Here is a 14,170-nt window from a genome sequence, read left to right as displayed (position 1 = left end):
GAGAAATGTTTGTAAAAGATTGGCCTCGCGTTAGTTTTAGAGCTAAAAGTTTTCAACAAGGTCGTTTTAGACCTCAGTTTCAAACTAATTATCTCTGGCGGGAAGTATGTAAGGATCCTATGTTTTACTAACGTTTATTTTATTTTAAATCTTTACTATCATTTCTTATTTTCTATTTCCGGCCAGAATTAAACGCTTCAACTTATTTATGCTAATTGTCTTGCTAACGCCAAGTACTTAAGTTGTAGCTTTTTGCCAAGCAAGAGAGAGGAAGGAGTTATTGGAAGCAAGCCATTTACCATTGTAGTTTCACGAGTTTTCACTCGGTTGCTGGTTGCCTTCAAGGCCAGAGGTTTAGTCCTCTTCATAATTGCAAACGTATCGTAGTTTTAGAAGCTCGGCGTACTGCATACGGACCTTTGTTAAAATAAAGGCCAATCTTAATGCTAGGCACTTGTATACTAATTGAAAGTTAGTTTTAGTTAGTTTAATTAGTAGTTTTTATATTCTTACGTTCAGATCACAAGTGATTGGTGTCTATATTCCGAAGTTTCGGAAATTCCTGTAAAGATTGAAAATAAAGGTTTTCGTACACCCTTCCTGCTTGTATTGTCTACTTCACACGTTCTTGAACATAGCTTGAGTAAGCTCCCTGTTCCGAGTCAAGATCATTCATGTTTCCAAAGCAAGTCAAGAGGAATACAAGTCCGGATAACATCACATCGTAAGTTCCAGTAAGTCCTAGAAAATCCTTTTTTGATACATGGATGTCTGCCATAGTTGAAAAACCAGAAAGATTCCATTTACATACATGAGATTCTCGAATATAAGCAAAGCTTAAGCAAGATACAAGCCACGATTTTTCTAAACCCAAATTCATTAAATTTTCTAAACCCAAATTCTCATTAAATCTCATTAAATTGTAAATACGACCATTTCTAAACCTCCTACATATCACAGAAACAAGCTTAGATACTTTGCAATAATTCTATTTTATTGTTTACACCAGTTCTACATAGTTGAAAGCAGACATTCAGACGACATTAAGGCAAATAAAACTGCTTTGAAGACCCTGCTGTCACCAGCTGGAAACCACTTCATTTATGTAAAAAAAAAAAAAAAAAAAAACCAACTTTGTCCCATTTATTTTTGCACAAAGGAATATTTAGGGGAAGTTAGTTCTCATCTCTCGAATACCAGGCTGTTAATATGATTGTTAAACGTTTTCAATGTTCGTAAGTTTGTTTCAAAAGTTCCTAAGCTGTGCACCACGGCTTCTTTACAATAGCGCTGCGAAATAATGTAAAAGTTTCATAATTAATTGAACCAACGCATTAAGCCTAACTTAACAACAACAAAAATAAATAAATAAAAAATAAATATAAAAAATAAAATCTGAAATGTTTCATATTTTAAATTACGTCCAAAGGGGCGTTTTTTTAACATTTTGTGTGTTACATTTATTTATTAAATATCACGTTCTTCGCGCTTAAACCATAAAATTCAGTTCAACAGCAATATCGCAAAAAATAGTTTTAAAATGAGCATATCTTTAGAATTTTCGATACAGAGACTCACGCGCTGGAGATAAAATTGTTTTTTCTGTACAACGTTGCCATTGCTTGCTTTGAAATCCTTGAGTTTGTTAATACTCAAGGATTTGTTTACAAAATAGGAAATCGATAATAAAACAAATTCCAAATTTTAAACTTGGTCTTCTACATGCCCATATTCGTAGGAGGATGACGTCATTCAAAATTCGATGGCTCTATGTACCTTTGTTTTATTCACAATGGGAGAAATATACATACATTTATCCAGATTTTTCATTATTTAATTTCTTTAAATATAACACAGTGCGATAATACTTTGTGGCAACAGTTTGCAAAGTGATTCGCCGTTTGTCATGAATCGACGCAAAATCGCATAAGGAAAAATATAGTCCTTCAGGGACAAAGCCCCTTTGAACTAATAATAGAATAGATAATATATAATAAAATATAATTGAATAGAGGTAAAGTATAACAATGTTTTTAATGTGTCATGAAAATCGTGAATGGTATTATTGTCGCAGTGTTTAATAAAATAGGTTTATCATTTTAGAGTCTTTTTAAATGTGCAACATTCATTGTAGAAAAGAATTTTAAACCTTATATAAAGGAATGAGTTTTTGACGACTATCCTCTTAATAGATTTACTGTATGGTATTCTGACAAAGAATATGTCTTTCTTTCCGGGTGAAATGGGTGTTTATTATGCACTTTAATTTACCCACAAAGTAAAATGAAAAGTTAAAAATAAAAAGGCTGAAATATTGCATTTAAGTGCGCTCAGTACAGAACACTTACAAAAGGGAAAAAACGGCCTCAAAGAGCTCTAAATGGGATACCATGGAAGTAATTACGGCTAGCAAGACAAAAGCCGATTCATGTAACTCAGACGCTAAGAGTAATAATAGAGAGTAATTTGACAAAATTGACTGAATCTAACTGAAATTGGTGCACCAACTAACGTAATTCACTTTACTACTAAAAATTTCAAATGTAAACAAATTCACGCCACATTAGGTTTAGCTCCACCTACGTTTTGAAACTGCTGATAATTTTGAAACTATTTCATGCAGATTAACTAAATACATAAAACCCTTAACCGGAACAACATAATCCAATTACTTTTAAAGCAAATAACATAGAAGAATAAAAGCAGAGCTGACTGAGCCGGGTAAAAGGGTGGGTATATGTTTGGTGCATGCGATTGTACTAAAAAAGGGAGGTGCACAGCTAGGTATTATAGCAGTCCCATATACAAGATTTTCAACGTTCTTCGGCTAATCATTTCCCTCAGTTTCGCTCCCAGTTTTCATGTAGAGCACGGGCGGGTCCGAAGATCTCCCACCCCTCATCCTCTACCACTAACCTCTCGAGAGGACTTTCAGTTCGCCGCCTATTTAGAGTACCCCCATACCGCACAGACGCTATACATTTACAAACAACCGTGCCATCTCCGGGATTTGAATCCGGAGACTTCGGAATCGCAGTAGGATCCTTTAAACACTGTACCGTCTAGGCGGCTAGAAAAGGAACTGAAATAATGTGAATAATACTTAAAATTTTAGTCTAAATTTTTTTGCATGTTTGTGAGATATACGAGCTGTCATTGCATGTATGTATGTATATATTAACTTCAAGATGATTTATCATGATGCAATGCTTTTGTGAAATTGATGATTCCAAGGTCGTGTTCTCCTTTGATAATAAGACTTCAAAAGAGTACAGTGCAGAAGTTATATAACTAAATTATCTTCCGTTACCACATATATTTTAAATAAAAATAAAAGGAAACTTAAAAAAATTGATTGCTCGGATTACAAGAAGCAATACTAAATTAAGTAATGATCGGGACAACAATTAGCAGCTCTTAGCTGAAGACGTACCAGGTTTATTTTATTCTCAGGTATAATCTTGACTGCAATTCACCTTGATGGTGAATTGTTGTTCTTCTAATCAATCTTTGCTTCGCACTGTTAAGTCTCAAAGAAGGTCACGCAGTGTGACAGAATCACAATAATGCAAGCTGGTTACTTTCTCAACCTTAAACTGCTCCGCCCTTCTATTATTGTTGTTAAATGTATGTAACTGAAGGAGTCAATTGTGGGAATAAGCAAACTGAAAAATGGCATGAAAACGTAAAACAGAAAAGAAGATGTGAAATGAATTCTAAATTTTGTCGACATCGAATACTAAAAGATTCTCGAATTTCTCGCAGGAGAATAAAAGGAAGAAAAAAATAAGAAATAAATTTTTTAATTAAAGCAAAAGTTGAAATCTCCATTTGATGAAAAGAACACCTTGATTTATTAAGGAGAAACAAATCAATTTTATTAAGAAATAAAAATAAAGAAACGAATTCACATTTAAAACTCTTTATTCTTGAGGTTCATTTCATTAAAATATATTAAGTAAGTTAGCGTGAGTCTTCAAGTTTTCTGTATTTTTCTAAAATTCGTTTTGAATCACAGCAAGAGTAAATGGGGCAGGAATCATTTCAAGAATTAATATGAATAAACCTAAACATGAAAAACTTATTAACTTAAAAATTAACTTTAAAATTAACTTAAATAATTAACTTGAAAATGAGCTTAAACCTGGTTGTTCGGGTCAACACAAGAAATGTCAAATTAAGGTATACTAAACAATTTGATTTTTGAATTTGAAAGTTTGTTTTTAGTACTAATACACAAAGTTACATATATGGATGTATGTTTTATTGTTTAGAAAGTTCAAGTCTCTGTCATGGTGTCTGATACTCCTTGTTATTTTCATGTATGCTGCTAAAACCGTCCATCGTAATTTCGATTGGTAAGAAGTAAAATATTTCTTTCTTCCATTCATTTATTTTACACTTATTTTACACTTTCTGATTTTTTAAGGTTTGATGAAAAAGAAGATATCAGAACGAAGAGTTCTTAAACGAATAGTATCTTATTTTTCTTAAAGCCAACTTTTAAGGAAATTGTGCTTAGTGTAGTAAAAAACGTAATGCATATTTTTTATACTTCCTTTCCATTTCATAGATAACATATAGGATTTGGGCTTTGAAACTGAATGACATGGCCAGTATGCCACCTTGAATTTCTAGCACACGTAGGCCTCAACGCTGAGAATTGGCTTGATTACTTGAAATCATTCACTCAACATCCGATTAACAACCCTGAATAATTTTAAGCTTTATCTTTTGCAAATGAAGATTATGACGATTAAATTTTTAGCTGCATTCGAGAACGCACTGATATCAAATATTGAGAATGATAGGGCATTCATAGAATTCTTGAATTATCACGTTCCTATATTAGTTCAAGCATTGAACAGTGAAGAGGGACTTGTATCAAAACGACAACGCATCAGCCTACGCCACGAAACTGGCAACGGACTGTTTGAAGAACATGAAAATGAGTTCGGACATCTTTCTTGATGTCTATAACTCAGCAATGAGCCATTCTAGAATATACTAGCAGAAGGAGTTAAGAGAATATTTTCCTCTTCTAGCATCACAATGTAAACTATCCATTTATTTTGCAAAAGGAAAGATAAAATTACCTTTAATGACCTAGATAGTCTTTATCATTTTCAGAAGAATCGTGAAAGTACTGGTCTCCAAAGTAAGACTACATCTGTTAACTATATATTACATGGCATATGTATGTTGCACTCTCATTGTCCAATCCCTCTACGTTCATCTTCTTTGCTCACATGTAAATATTGCTTCTTTAAATAATGGAAAACTATCACCTTATTAATCGTGTATTTGGGAATTGATTTAAAGAAAAGTTAAAATAACTCTGCTGAGGATATTTAGTTGCTAATAGCATGTATAAAATTAGTTTCTTCTCCAAAAGGTCATATTCGGTTATACTTGATTAATAAATTTCTGTAACTGCCGGGTACACCAGTAGCCGAATGGTTAAAATCGAAAACACTGATAGTTCGACTCGATTTGAAATCCCAGTGAAAGGTTGGAATGCATGGAAATTTTTGTAAGTTTTCCCATGGGCAAATTAACAGATGCCAGTTTCCTAGAGAAAGCCATGCATAGCAGGAGTCCATTCCTTAGGTGAAAAGCCTATGCTTTGCTTTAATGAAATAACTAACCAACGAGCCCATATCTGTAATAAATACTAGAACTTAGAAGAGAGTTAAGTGCAATGGCTAATCATGACAAACATCAGTGCTGGTCCCCGCAATGTGTTCTTGTATTTCGGCATAGTAAAAAACATTAACCTTGTTAAAGAAGTTTTTGCTTTAATTCTAAAGATTTCTCGCAGTTTCTCTCTTTATGTGATAGTTTTTAATACTTTCGATTAATATTAATTACTGTTAAGTATTTTGTGTATTTGAAGGCTTGTTAATTGCGTTAAACGAAGTAAAGTACTATAACATTTCCAGGCAAGATGAGTATACTATTTTTATGGCTGGTATTCGAGTAAACCAACGGAATGCCAAACTCTACAACAATGTTGGACACTCTTTAGAGAGCCATGGTAAACATTTAGAAGCCTTGGAATATTTTCAAAGAGCCGTCAGGTAATATTATCGTGTATTAATACCTATAAATGGAATTTCATGAAAAGTTAATATTTTCTGTTTTCTTCGATTATATTACAGAAGCCTTTCAAAAGGAGGTGTACACATTTTCACTAAAGATAAAAAAAGCCAATTGGGATATATGAACAATTTTTATTCTCTAGTAAAAATAATATTTATTTTTACTAGAGAATAAAATCTTAATTAATAAGTTTCAATACATCAAGCAACGCTCAATATGCTTGGCTTCAGAACTTCGTTTATCCGGCAGTCGCTGGATCGTCGTATAAGAAAATAGACAGATAACTGAAAGTCATTCTATTATTAAACCGGGTATTCGCAGTTCATTAGAAAGATTCAGTTTTAAGATAGTACATAGTTTAGTAGCAATAAAAATCATAATCAGAAATGAAAATTACTGTATTTTAACTCCTTAGTTTGCTTCATATTGTGGACAGTAAACATATGATAATTATAATGTAAACCTGGAGGAATTTCAACTTTCAAAACAATAACCAGCAAATATATATTATTTTCCGATATAATTTTTATTTTATGGTATATTTTTTCTTTATTACTATAGCTAAAATGTACGTAGAAAGTTTTATGGTAACTTGATATTTAAAACCTAACAATTAATTTACATTAAAAAACATTTTACTTTTATAAAGCATAATAGGTTTTAACAGAAATCGTAGAAAATATTAAATCCTTACAATGATGGTTATGGGCGACAAAAGCCATCATGCTGTCATTGAACAAAAACGAAATTCACCAAAACTAAATTTTTTCTATGTGCTTTAACAACAAAGATGTATGCCTTTCATTTTTGTTTCTGAGACAGTGTAAAAGTTAAGGCTAAGAAATGAAGATACTTGAATTTTCACAGTGTTCATACAAATAATTTTTTCCATACAAGGTAGGAAAAATTAAGTACCGAAATATTAAAGCACTGTTCATCAATAATGGTAGTAAAAGTGCGTGGAATCCACTTTATCGAGTGCGAGTTATCCAAACAAATTGCATTAGAAGACCCATCAGATGAAATTTAACAGTGCATGACCTCAAATCCAAAGAATGCGTTCATTCTGCACTATCAAAATGCGCTTTGCACTATCAAAATGTGTTCTTTCTGCACTATCAAAAGTCGCGATTTTCTAATGCCATTTTAAAATTTACTTGATTCACTAGACTAAATGCTTTGAGAAGGTAGTAAGAATAAATATTTGCTTAAAGCGCGGTGGTTCTTTCGTGCTTCTTATCTAAGAAACAAGCTACTGCAGGTGTTTAACATGACAGCCTTTATTTAATATACCCTTGCATTCTATATAAAATCACAATTACGATTGCCGTTACTTATTCTGTTATTGGGTTTTTAAATAACTTATTACGTAAGACCTAACAAATAACACGTAACACCTAATAAATATTACGTAACACCTAATAAATAACACCTAAATGTTACCTAAAGAAGTCAAAATTACGTAACTTAAAATACGTCTTCCTGATAAAACACATAAACGTTTAGAAACCAGGTAAAATGCGTACCTGACCAGGTACTTTAAATATACATTTTGATATGCCACATTTCTACAAATGGTATATTGAAACCTTATTCTAGTTTATATTTTTCTCGCAGTTCCGCAATTCCAGAAATATATAATTAACAATTTTTATACTTGGGTGAAAAGTAGATTTTTCGATTAATTATGCTATGCAAAAGCATTTCTTCTTTCGTTTTTGAGGACTCGTATAAAATTTAAATCTGGTAGTTTTAATAAATACTTTATCACCTGTGGTTGTCTAAAAGCCAGTCTTATTTGATTCATACTTCCTAAAACGGACTGCACTGTCACGTTCGGTTCGATTTAGTACATCTCCCTTTCCCTCGAAGAACTGTATGCCTCCTTTTGAAATATCTGTAGAATACTGCATAATGATACTTCCAGTGTACTACGTATAAATTCAGTGTACTACCTATTATTTGCCTTTCAAAATTGAGTAAAAATGTACTCTACGCAGTGTTCAACCAGATGACATCGGAGCCCACATCAACGTGGGAAGAACGTTCCACCACCTGCAGATGTATGAAGAAGCAGAAAAGGCTTTTCGGAAGGTGAGACAAAAAGGAATGTATTTTTTTCACGTGCACATTCGAGAATTTCTTACTGTTTAAAATTGATAAACAATAAAAGTTTTCAACCTCCGATTAATGGCACACGAATTGGAATTAACAGGTATCATAAATTCGTTGGCAAATAAATTTAATTTTCGGAAACGAGTTAGAATCCCGCATCACTTTGAGTAATTTAATCTTTTCTCCAACACAACTTTATATACCGAGTTATCCAAACAAATTTGGAAGCTACTAAAAATTGCTCCAAGGCTCTGAAAATAAATTTTCCTGAAACTTCCTGAATGTCACCAAATTGAAAAGAAATCGCTTAATGTCAGGAATAGGACGATATAAGTTGTCGCAAAATTGCCGTGTAACCTTTTGTGAGTAATTATTTCACAAGACACACTCTTTTACTCTACATGCTACTTTTATTTATCCGTACAAAATATATCATCACTCGCATACACACTTATATCTACAGCTATTTTTTGCATTCCAGTCATTTTCTTATTACTGCGCGCTCTTCGATGCCTGGCGCAGTGCCAGCTTTGAGTCCGATTATGATATACCACATCGATAGTTCTCGATATACCACAAAATTCCCACTACAACGGTTTCTATCACACCTTGCGTTCTAGTTGAACTATCTTTGCAATGCTAGAATCTAGCAATGCGTAATTAAAAGATCTACAGCATAACACACGAAATATGCCCTTTAAGCCAAGAAATGGACGTGAAATTCAAATAAATAAAAAAAATCAAAATTGTTATATAAAGTACTTTAAAGACTTTAAAGTAACTAATACAAAAATTAGACAACACTATAAAATGTATAAAAACTAACAAAATACAATGAAACAAGCACACATATTTGAATAAATTATAAATAATATAAACAATACATGTTAATAATAATAATAATGTGTTTCTTCTGTTTTAATAAATTCTTCAAATTCTGCCTTTCACTCTTTACAAATATTCTATTACCTACTACTTTTACTGATATATATAGTAGGTAGTTTCTGATAAGCGAAAGCGTTTTGCAACATCCTATTTGATCGATATATACATAAAGAAAATTTCCCAACTATTTAAAGTTTTTATCCTTACATTAAATATTCTTAACTTTCTAACAAGTGAATGTGTGGTATGAAAAATCTTTAAAGTGAAAAGTTGTTCCAAGTATTCATGCAAAGATGAACGTATGAATGAGCTCATTTTAAAGCGAAACTTGAATCAGCATATTCTTAAAATCAAAAAAATTATCAAATAATTAATTTTATTTGAGTTTTGCTTAATAATTATTTGTGTACGTCGGTAGCGGTGAAATGCAAGTCCGTGGACCGTATAAAGATTATAATATCGTTTTATGTGACTTAAGACGAAGTTAAAAAATAATAATCATAATATAGCACAGATTTCTTGATGCATACAAAAAAAACTGCACTGAGTGTGCAATTAAAAAAAAATTATTTAACGAAAAGATACAGAAGCAGCACATATTTCATGACTGAAGGTAGTTACATATTTCTAATACAATATGTTCAACATGAGAATCGTTGAATTCGACCTTATTCCGCAATCGTTTTCGCAGTCTCAAAATGACATGGAGGTTATAGAAACTTCTCTAAGAAGAAATTTGTTTCAGGAAATTTCTTTATCGTACATCTTTCATAGTTTGAGATATCTCGACTTAGAAGGTAATAATTCTTAACTAAAAATATTCATTCGTTTGTACCGAATGTGTGGGATATGGTCTTTTCGTTAAAATTTTAAACTCCAGAAATGGACGAAACGTTTCTAGAATTATCTAGCAAAACTCTGTTAAAGGATTACTCGTTAAATATATGCCTGTAGTATTTTAAATAGATTGAAGTAAAAACATAACAATAATTAAAAAGAATTTCTACATTTATATGTATACTTACATATAAATGTAGAAATATTATGATGTAGAAATATTATGATGATTATATGGTCTGTATTGTTGTTGTAAAAGTTAATGATACAATGCATTTGGCGGCTGTGGCCACTTCTAACATTATTCATGACTAATCGTCAGATTTTTTGTTCTTCTTACTGTAGAGACATTAGGTATTTTTTGAAAGGAGGCTAGATGAAAAAGGAGCAATGCCCTTGCCGAGACTCGAACCACGATTCTTTCGAATACGCGTCAAGCGTACTGACCTCTAGACCACGAAGGCATGCTAAGAAGGTGGGAGAAAGCGACTGTGGATTAGGAGATCCAATCACGAAATTCTGGTGATGGAGATTCATCATCCACCACCTTTTTGATTTCGGGCGCCACTGTAGAGACATTAGGTACAGGAGAGAGGAAAAAGGAACAGTGCCCTCGCTGGGACTCGAACCACGGACCTCTCGAGCGTCGAAAGTGCTGACCATTACGCTACAAAGACATGCTAAGAAGGCAGAATAAATATCTTATATTACATAAAAACGTGTTTCCATACAAATTGTTTTCAACTGAGTATAATTTTCATTATTGTTCTTCACGAACATATATTTGAAAACTGACTCATCCTGAGGGAAAATTCATTCTTTTTCCTCGCTTGAGGGCTTTCATCGTTCTCTCAATCAATCACAATTTAAATTAAAAAATTTAATGATATAAATACATTTTAAACATTAAAATGTATATAACATATGCATATAAAATATCAAGCAGAATCCGAATAGTGATATGCCACAGCGAAAGAGAACCTGGGTCACAGAAAGCACATCAAGAGCATCAACATTCTTCTAACTGATTGTGGGTGTGTGAAAACTTGTGAACTGTACTGATTGATGCCTTTACATTGGATATGAATGCGTACACACAAAACGAAGTTATGGAGGCTGTTATCGTCGGGCTGTAAGAGACCGCTTGCTTCAGCCGATCAGTGTACGGTACCACTGGCTTATAGAAGGAGGATAAAAGAGCAAGTATTTACTTGCCGGATAGTGCTTCTCAATAATGTGATTGAAAGAACAACAGCGATTTAAAATCCGTGGCATCTACATTCACAGATGACGTCTATATGTAGTCATCTGACAGGGATGTGGTCAGCTGAGCTGTAGCGGTTTTTCCTGAAATAAATATCGGCAAATGTCTATACAGTTACGTGGATTTCAAGGAAGGAATTCGGATCGCACAGAAAGCAATAGCTTTTTCTTGCACATATAGAGAAGTTCTGACTAGAGTATAAAAATCTATCGATGTTTTGAAGCATCGCATTACTTCCGCACCTGACATGAAAGTACGCGGAATCATGCCTTATAATAGCCTGACATTCTTGGTAGTTTTTCATATGATTGAGGTTGTGCAGCTATGTTAGTTACCATCCCTATTAAAGGCATTATTATGCCATTCTGCAATGTTACAGAGGCTAGCCATATGTAGGAAGAGTCTTTGATGATCGAATATATTCAGAATGGGAATATAATTCGTATGGCTCCATTATTCTCAAATCACAAAATTTCTTTTTTAATAAGTATGCAAGCGCACGTTTCTATTAAACAGCATATTTTGTTTAAAATGTGGCTTGCAGTGCTGCTTTGTTAGTGTTTTACCTAAAATATTTTTACCAAAAATAATTTAAATCAGTGTAGATATTATTTTTTTTTCCAGGACAAATTAAATATTGGCCAATAAATGTATTATGGGGCTCGGAATGCGAGCATCCGTCTTGAAGTGTCACTTGCTTGTACAGAGGCCATCATATTTGTAAATTTTAACCATTATGTAGAAGGAAGTCAGGTTAAGATGAATATGCTGTAACTTGGATAAACGTATAGGTTTCTTTTATGTAAATAGTATTATTATAATTACCAGTAGCTTATCCTCGAATATTTTTCATTTGTTATCATCGTACTATAACCGCGTCCTTCGGAAATTACCTTATAGGCATAATATTCTCTTATCGATATTCGTATAACATTCGTAAGCAGACAAGATTGAAAATGCGATCAAATATGATATAACATATTCATTACATATTTTTCGAATCAATTAAATCGTTTCGTATTTAATGTTTTTTGTTCATCAGTATTCCTCTAGTAGTAAATTTAGTGTTCCTCTTACATTTTGCTAGAATTTACAACTCGACTCAACTCATTATTACCATTTGTGATTTGGCAACTCTATACTTCCCCTATTTGAATGTTCTTCGTACTTCATTTTAAAAGTAAAATTTTTTTTCTTCGATTTTTCTTTATTTCTTGCTCGTATCTTATAACTTCTGTTTTAAAATCCAATTTTTCAACTTAATTACTGCTGTTTTGAAGGTTTGAATTTTTGTTATACGGTTTTTTGCAAATTTCCCATTTGATTAAAATAACAGCAAATACTTTTTGTTTGAAAAACATTGTTCCTTTCCAAACGTTCCTTGGCTTAATTTAGGCTTTCAGAAGTATTATTAAAATTTGTGTTATTTTTTATTGCATTATTGAATTCTCCTTTAGCTTAGCATCATGCTATTTTTCTCCGTTGCACCATGTTAACAGAGTTTGTTTCTGGAATCTTTATAAATTTTATAATTAAGTATATTTTTTGATTATTTCGAAAAGAAGATTGAAACGAATGCACATTTCTTCCCTTCTTTTTAAAAACATATTTTTTATAATTTTCCATTTTAGTGCTAAACCTTGGATAATTTTGCTGTTTTTCGTTATTCATTCCTTGTTTTGTATTCGATATTGTTGTTCTAATCATTTTTAGAAGACATGTTTCTGAAATGAATTTTGCTTTTGTTTCTAATTAATGTTTTGCTTTTTGAAATTTTCTAAATAAATTTTGCTTTTGTTTTCAATTATCGACCTTTGAAATTTTCCAAAATGTTTTCAAATTCCTCCAGAAGTCAGAAAAGAAATCGATTGTGTCAAATTGTGGTCTATGATCTGACGAAGAGCAACACGTTTACTTAATTTTTCTTTTCTGCTTCAACTGCAATCCCATTTTTAAAGTTATTAGTCCAGAGGGGCTTTTTCCCTAAGGGATTATAGTTTTCGTTTTGCGATTTTGAGTTGAAACACTACAAATGGCTGAATCACTTTTCAAACTGTTGGCACCAAATATTTTCGCCATGTATTATATTTGAAGAAATTAAATAATGAAGAATCTGCATAAATGTATGTATGTTTCTCGCATTGTGATAAAATAACGGTACCTAGAGCCATCTGGGTTTGAATGGCGTAATCCTACTGCGAATATGGGCATGTAGAAGACAAAACTTGAAATTTGGAATTTGTTTTATTATCGATTTCATATTTTGTAAAACTTTAATGAATTTTTGATTTACAAACTCAAGGATTTCACAGCGAGAAATGGCAGCGTTGTACAGAAAAAATTTTTTTATCTCCAGCGCGTGAGACTGCGTATCGAAAATTCCAGAGATATGCTCAATTTAAAATTTTTTTGCGATATTGCTCTTGAACTGAATTTTATTATTTAAGTGCGAAGAACATTATATTTAATAAATAAAGGTAATACGCAAAATGTTACAAAAATGCCCTTTTAGACGGAATTTAAATCTGAAACCTTTCAGATTTTTTTTCCTTGTTTTTTTAATTTCAACCTTTGCTTTCTCGGCTTCAATGCATTGAGACGAATGTAATATATTGTGCAAATAAAAAAAATAGCATTGAAAAGGAAAACTGCAATTGATGGCATTGAACTGGCACCAGTAGATTTATTTCATATGCATTTTTTAATCTGCTACTTTTTTTCTTCGAAGAAATAATGATCATTCTGTAAATTTTTCCTCTGGATTTTTTTAAGTTAGTAAAGAAAGAGGGGGAAGACACTCGGATCCGTCCCACCAGAGGTACTCTCCATTAAAATTGGGGGCGGAACTAATCATAGCCGTTCTGTCACCAGTATAATGACCAGGGCTCTTGCCAACAACAGGCGCAGTGTTGAACCCTTGCTATGATGAATTTCGTGAGTTTCCTCTGATGTCAGACACATGATCTG

The 14,170-nt window shown here is 32.4% G+C and overlaps 1 protein-coding gene across 1 annotated transcript in view; it reads left to right on the top strand.

The window, feature by feature from the left end:
* The window catches only part of LOC118194407 (protein O-mannosyl-transferase Tmtc3-like), a 384,082-nt gene that overhangs the window by 285,657 nt on the left and 84,255 nt on the right, over window positions 1-14,170 (top strand). Inside the window, exons 10-12 of the mRNA XM_085810972.1 lie at window positions 4,275-4,358; window positions 5,943-6,080; window positions 8,103-8,196. Of these exons, the coding sequence (XP_085667098.1) occupies window positions 4,275-4,358; window positions 5,943-6,080; window positions 8,103-8,196 (316 nt within the window). The remainder of the gene's footprint in view (window positions 1-4,274; window positions 4,359-5,942; window positions 6,081-8,102; window positions 8,197-14,170) is intronic.

Source organism: Stegodyphus dumicola, chromosome 2, assembly GCF_044657685.1.
Source record: "Stegodyphus dumicola isolate Sdum_Otavi_A_Nest chromosome 2, ASM4465768v1".
NCBI classification, from domain to species: domain Eukaryota; kingdom Metazoa; phylum Arthropoda; class Arachnida; order Araneae; family Eresidae; genus Stegodyphus; species Stegodyphus dumicola.
Note: the sequence above shows the minus strand (reverse complement) of the source record. Positions and strands in the feature narration are given on the sequence as shown.